The sequence below is a fragment of the Populus alba genome, chromosome 4 (genome assembly GCF_005239225.2).
Source record: "Populus alba chromosome 4, ASM523922v2, whole genome shotgun sequence".
NCBI classification, from domain to species: Eukaryota; Viridiplantae; Streptophyta; class Magnoliopsida; order Malpighiales; family Salicaceae; genus Populus; species Populus alba.
Window position 1 is genome coordinate 9,602,306 of NC_133287.1, and position 7,198 is coordinate 9,609,503.

A 7,198-nucleotide genomic window follows, 5' to 3' on the forward strand; every position below is an offset into this window, starting at 1 on the left:
AAGCTAAGTAGGTGATAGTAACAAGAGTTTGAGATTATTTAATATGTGGTCTAGATAAAAATTTAAGATTAAAAAAATTATTTATTTATTTTTAATTTTAAGTTTAAGTTTTATGATGGTTAATATAATAATTATTAAAAATTAAGATGATAATTAATTTTAAAATTTATAAAATTAATCTAAATATATAAAAACTGATTCGAAAGATTATGTTAATAATAAAAAAAAGATTAACATTCAGAATCAAATCATCTTGAGCAATATAGTTGTGAATTAATAGTGTTGTCTCCCCTTCGAGTTACCTTAGCTCGTCGTTTAGCTAGATAAAAAAAATGTTTTTTTCTTAAAAAAAATTAAATTATGTATAAATTTTACCGTAGTTCTTATCTAGGGGATAATTTTTGGTGTGGTTTGATTTTAATTTATAAAAATAAAATATTATATAAAATAAAAGAAATAAAACTGAAATTGAATTCTAACCAATTCCAATCGATTGATTTTGATTCGATTATTTTATATTAAAAATTAAAACTCAATCCATCATTTTTTATTTGGTTATTTTATATTAAAATTTAAAAACTATATTACTTTTTTATTTTATTTTCAGATGAGTTTTATGACGGACTTGATTTCGGTTCGATTCGATTATTTTATATTTTTTAATTAAATCAGTTTAGTTCAGTTGATGTCTTTTAATTTCAGAATTATAAAATAGAAATCAGATCAAATAGAAATTTTTTAAAAATATTCTAATTTGTTTAATTATTTTTTGTTTTATAGTTTAGTTTTTTTTTTTTTTTGGTTTTTTTTTTTCAATTTTTTTTCTCATTTCTAATTTTTTTTTTTGGCATGGTAATTATTAACAGATTATTTTGAGAATGTATATATCTTTTTAAGTTTTTTCACATAATAAAAATACGTTTTTTACTCTAGTATGTAGATCTAAAGCCATCGAAGATTCTCGAAGTATAAAGAGAATAAGACAGGCTTGAATGCCACGTCAAGGAGCCTCCACCGGAGATTTTACTTGGTAAACCTCTTGAATTTAGATATAAAATATAATAATTTTTTTATAAGTGTCCGACAACTAATTTATTTCTTTCAACAACCCATTAATAGTTGTTTTATTATCTTAATTTATTTATTTTAATAAGAAATCTGAAAACTAATTTATTAAAATATTGGTGTAAAGCTTGTATTGCAACATAAAGACAATAAACAAACTGTAAAATCAGAAGGCAGTTGGCAGCGGGTTTGATAATATTTTTAAAAAAATTTGATTTTTTTTTTTAATTTTAAATTAATATATTTTTAAAAATTTTTAAATTATTTTGATATACTATTTCTAAATTTTTTTTAAAAAAAATATATTATTAATATATTATTTTAAATGAAAAATATTTTAAAAAATAATTATAACCATACTTAAATATGCATAATATTTTAAGGAAGTGTTTGCAAATTTTTTTAAAATATTTTTTATTTAAAAATATAATAAAATAATATTTTATTTATTTTTTTAAAATTATTTTTTATAACAGTTTTTTTTATCTTTTCATATCTTATATCTTATATCAGAGGAGCTATAAGTTATACGTAAAACCTGTTCCTTCCGTCCCGATTTAACCAAAACAAAATCTCTCTTCTGCTCCCCGTCGTCTCCAGCATGGAAGTCGAAAACCAAGTAAACACCATCGATGTCTGCCAAGTTACTCCTTACTTCGACTCATCGGAGTCAGCTACCGAGTTATCTCTTCCGCTAACCTTCTCCGACATTATTTGGTTGAGATTTCATCCGGTTGAACGCATATTTTTCTATAAACTCACTGAGTCAACTCCAACTTTCTTCAATTCAGTGATCCTTCCCAATCTCAAACACTCTCTTTCTCATACGCTCCTTCAGTTCCTTCCTCTTGCCGGCAACCTTATCTGGCCTCCACAAGCCATCAAACCCATCATCCTATACACTCCAGACGATGGTGTTCAGCTCACAATTGCTGAGTCAACTGCTGACTTTCATCTCCTCTCGGGAAATGAAGTCCATGGAGCTGCAGATTCTCGTCCTTATATACCCGAGTTGCCGGTCACTGACTCAAAGGCATCCGCTATAGCTTTGAAAATAACCTTATTTCCTAATCACGGCTTTTGCATTGGCATCTCTGCCCACCATGCAGTCCTTGATGGCAAAAGCTCGACCATGTTTATCAAAGCATGGGCTCACTTGTGCAAACTCGGTGATGAAGACAAACGACAATATCCAGCTTTGTTGACAGAACTAACACCTGTTTTTGACCGAATAGCTATGCAAGACCCTGAAGGGTTGGACATGGTGTATTTGAACAACTGGTTAGAATTAAAATGGCCTGGTGTGGATCTGAACCCAAGAAGCTTACAACTTTTGCCAGCTATAGCAGTTCGATCTAGCTCAGTACGAGCAACGTTCGAGTTATCTCGTGAAGACATAAAGAAACTCAGGGAGAGGGTGCTTGCTAATTTAGTAAAGGAAGGTTCAAAAGAAACACGCCCAATCCATTTATCTACCTTTGTGCTTGTATTAGCTCACGGATTTGTATGTATAGCTAAGGCAAGAGGGTTTGAAAGTAACAGAAGGGTTCTTATTGGATTTGCAGTAGATTGTAGAGCCCGTTTGGACCCTCCAATACATGAGAACTATTTTGGCAACTGTGTCAGTTCATGTGCTGCGTTTACAGAAGCAGAATCTCTTTTAGAGGAGAATGGATTTATGCATGTAGCAGAAATGCTAAGTGAGCTTATCAAAAACTTAGAGAAAGGAGTCCTTGATGGAGCAAAGGAGACGGCGGCAAGCTTCATGAAAGAAGCGGCAGGTGGTGCAGCACTACTTGGGGTTGCTGGGTCAAACCGATTTGAGGTTTATGGAACTGATTTTGGGTGGGGGAAACCAGAGAAGGTGGAGATAACCTCCATAGATAGGACAGGAGCAATTTCTCTTGCGGAGAGCAAAGATGGAAATGGTGGAGTCGAGATTGGTTTTGTTTTGGAGAAGCATGAGATGGAAAAATTCACTTCCTTGTTTGTTGATGGCCTTAAGAACCATTAATTAGTTCTTTCTTTATTCTCCCTGTGACCAGTTTCAATAATTGTTAACTTTCACCACAAATAAAATACAATATGTTTGTTTTTCGTATGCGACTCTTTTTTCTTATAAATATATGTTAATAGTAACAACACAATAATAAAAATAAAAATAATATTAAAGAAGAAAATGGCTTCTTAAAAAAAAGCTCTCTATCAATTCTCAGAATATTATTTAATCTGTTTATGCTATTTTTAAAAACATGTTAATATATTTTTTTCTCTATTGCTATTTTTGCTTTTATCTTTCCAATAATGATATTTCCTAGTGTAAATAACATGTTTTATGCGCCTGCTTCTATGATTACTATCCAATAGTATAGTATAAATTAAATTATAAAAAAAGTACCACTAGAAAGTAGAGTTGTCGGGCTTTTTAACAGTATATTATATGAACTTTTTGGGTTGAAGTATGAAGAAATTATAGTTATTCAAAGTTTATAAAAAAAGACAGAAGTTCAGTTTGGACCGTAACATAAACTATTGTTTTGCTCCAAGCATAATTCTCTATGCGTTGTCTTGTTTATCTATTATGCGCAACATATTTTATGTGTAAAATATACTTTACAATCCAAATATGCACTGGAGCCACTCAGCTCATGTTTATTGATTATTGGATCTTCAGTTACATTAAAAAAAAAAAAAAAAAAACCTAGGCAAGGAGTTAAAGACTCCACCCAAATCCATCTTGAAAACTTCCTCGCTCGAATTTACAGTCAACTCCAGCCAAAAAAAAAAAAAAAAAACCCTTGCTTTCTGCTTCCAATTATTGTCTTGACTTTGAAGCCTATAGGCCCTTTACCCAGCACCTCACAAGGCTGACATCCCTCATTAGTCTCTTGCTAGCCACACCAAGCCCAGATAGAATTCTTGCTGTATTTCGTAATTGGATTTCAAAGATCATCTACCAATCAAGAAGTTGAGCTACAAGTCAAAGCAATCTAGATTCGTGAACTTGGTTCTCAAGTTCTCCTTGTTTGGTTGCTTGTCGAAGATAACGAATTGCAGGAGCTTAGAAGAGTTTTGGTCTTTCTATGTGACTCAACATTCAGAACCATCAACAAGACGATGGCATTTTGTGGGCACGCTTTCAATTATACTGTTATTGCTGTCCTCTTTTGTTTTCAACTTGTGGTTTTTGTTCCTTGTGCCGTTGGTTGGGTATGGATTCTCTTGGTACAGCCATTTCTTTGTGGAAGGGAATGTTCCTGCAACTTTTGGGCATCCAGTTTGGTCTTTTCTATGTGATTGCAAGATGTTCGGATTGATGCTTACTGGTCAGATGGATAGAGAAATCAAGAGGCTCGGAAAGAGGCCTATTTTGCAGGGATTTTGATCGTGTTGTAAGCACCTTTTCTGTTTTACCAGTGAAATAATCATGCATGGAAATTCTCGATTCACAATCTTGCTGACTTTTGACTGTTTCTTGTTTCTCTCTAATGTAAACATGTGTCTAAATTACATGCTCTGAGTATAGAAATGTGTACATTCCAGAATCAAAACCCTCTTTTTTTTTTTTTTTTTTTTTTTGAGGTCTTTTGACAAGGAATGGCCAAAACCTTCACATGCAAGTTTGGTGTTTTTGAATCACGGTAGGGTTACTCCCGTCCGAACAATTTACCACCGTCATAATCAGTGACCATTGTTTTGTTGGTTACCCAAACTAATCAGTGGGTTCTTATAAACCTGCTGCAAAGTCATAAACCCAGCGATAATCGATGAAAGCTAAGTTAGGAGAGTTTTGGAGCCATTGTTCGAGGTTAGGCATCAATAAGAAAAAACATGTCGAGGCTCTTAAGAAGTTTGTGTGGTAGAAACAGGGGAACGATGAATGAGAAAGTGAAAAAAGAGACAAATAGAGTTAAATGCAAGGAGGTACCTCTGCGGGGGTTGACAATGAGGTTTATTGTTTCTTGGTTAGCTGCTCCAATTCATGGAAGCTGGAAAGCGAACCTGCGCATCTGTTTCTTTGAACTGAACTGGGACGTTGTCCTGCTGTGCTGGGCCGCTGTTTCAAAGGAAGAAAATAAGGTAAGTTATTTGTTGTGCACGTAATGGTGCGCCTCTGTTCCAAGAAGCTCAAAAAGAAATGGGTGTGCGAAAAATCAAAGAGAAATGTTCCAAGTTAAAAGAAGAAAGTGGGGGCAAAACAGCCAGAGGTTTGCTGCATGATGGAGAACTGAAGGCCTGTTAGATCACATGATGTAGTCTCGCAGAGAAATGTAAAACGCAAACACATAATATAAGTTTTATATATATATATTTGCTGCACCAAGCAAGTGTCCTCATGGGAATCCACGGGATGTTTCTGTGAGGATGTAGTTTCCTCATCAAAGTCCATCAATGTGGAGCCTTCGACAAAAGAAAAATGCAACAGTTCAGCCTAAAGAAATGCATGTTTAAACATATAATCAACAGTCCATATACCCCAAGTCCCAACAAACCTAGTAGAGATTGGAATCCATGTTCCTTTATGCCCAGTTTCAGACAGCAATCTAGCTTGCACCCGATGAAAGGGAGCGTTGTCTTGAAACCAAAAAAGAAACAGCAACAAATGGAAGCAGACAAAGCACGAAGAGCAAAAGACCCAGGAAAAAAACGCAAGTTAAACCACCAGTACCACCATAACCTGGATCGACATAAAACAACTGAAACTGGAAACGATAAACAGCTTGAAGTCGTTGTAAATCCCCCAAGGGTAATGTTAAGCTCAGCTTAACAAGATTGAGAAAGAATAGAAAGAAAAGAGAACAGAAATTGAGAAAGAACAGAAAGAAGAGAGAGCAGAGGAGAAGGAGCAGAGAATTGAGAAGAGAAAGGAGAACAGAGGGAAGAGCAGAGATTGAGAATAATGTTCTGTATTTTCTTCTCTCCAACACGTTTCCATACACCAGTTTATATACAAGCTTTTATTCTTCTACTAACTGTAACTATATTCAAGCCTACTGACTCTAACTACTTCCTTAACTCAACTGCTTTTCTAACTAATTAACTACTAACTATATTCTTTCAATGCTGTTGTTGCTTCTTGTCGCTCTCTTTCCAGCCTTCGTCATGTCTCCTAGTTCGTAACAGGTAATTCGAACGCAGAACATGAAAACTTAAAAAGGACTGAAAATCACCAGCAAGGCCTCAATGAATCAGAGCAGTAGTCCTGTAAAGAGCCAAACAACATGCAAAGAGAAAGAAATCACTAAAAAATCTTAAAAGAACGCACGGAATAACCCAAGAGTTCAAAGGACCCCCATCAAGCCTAGCGATAGAAAAAACCCAAAGATCCTAAAGAAGCAAAAAAGAGCATATAACATAAGCCGCACAACGTTTAGTCTACGCATCAAAACAAAATCAAAATCAGAAATAACAATCACAGAGAAGTAAACTCAAATGAAATACACACCACAACCAAACACTCAGCGCAGGCCAGCAGACCTCCGAAAAACACCAAAGCTCGGAACAGCAAGAACAAACAAAATCGATGGATCGTTGCAAACAACTACAACCAAGGCAAAAACAATCATTGAATGCACACAATTCACAAAACCTAACCAATGATCAAAGAAAACAAACAAACTTATCATAAAAATAAGTAAAGACACAGAAAGTGTCACAGAACAACGAAATGAGCAAAAAAAACAAAGGACAAGAGTGTTAAATTATATTTATGCAGTATTATTTATTAAGGGTAGAATAGTACTTTCAGTTTAACCTATATATATTTTATTTGTATTTAGGTTAAGACTATGCATTCATAATATACAGATTATTCAGAATTCTAGCCTCCTTTTTGTGTTTGATCTCAATAAGTTTAACATGGTATCAGAGCTGGTTTTATAAAACGAGGCTTAATCCCAAATACAGCTTCGTGGATCCAACTTCTGCTTTTGCAAAATTGGATATTTCAACAGTTTCTGTAATTATTTTGGTATTTCATCTTCCCTTCGGCTTCTATAATTTGGTATTTGCGTTCAGGTTTTGCAAATTTATTTTGTGTTTTGGAGTAATCGTATAATTTCAAGAAGATATTTGTTTAGTTTTCTGCAATCTCTATTCAGTTTCTGCAAATTGGTATTTAGTTTTTCGCTGC

The 7,198-nt window shown here is 33.9% G+C and overlaps 2 protein-coding genes across 2 annotated transcripts; both read left to right on the top strand.

Moving 5' to 3' along the window:
* The first annotated feature begins 1,598 nt into the window (after window positions 1–1,598).
* Window positions 1,599–3,166, top strand: LOC118056008 (phenolic glucoside malonyltransferase 1). The gene has a single exon (XM_035068086.2). The coding sequence runs from the start codon at window positions 1,667–1,669 to the stop codon at window positions 3,077–3,079; it is 1,413 nt and encodes a 470-aa protein (XP_034923977.1). The 5' UTR covers window positions 1,599–1,666; the 3' UTR covers window positions 3,080–3,166.
* An 834-nt stretch (window positions 3,167–4,000) lies between these two features.
* Window positions 4,001–6,034, top strand: LOC118056009 (uncharacterized; the record flags this gene model as incomplete). Its single annotated transcript, XM_035068087.2, has 1 exon — window positions 4,001–6,034. A coding segment is annotated over one exon (450 nt), but the record flags the coding sequence as incomplete, so codon positions are not given.
* Between the last annotated feature and the right edge of the window lie 1,164 nt (window positions 6,035–7,198).

Excerpts from the sequence above, each read along its gene's own strand:
- LOC118056008 (XM_035068086.2), top strand. The coding sequence starts at position 1,667 with ATGGAAGTCGAAAACCAAGTAAACACCATCGATGTCTGCCAAGTTACT.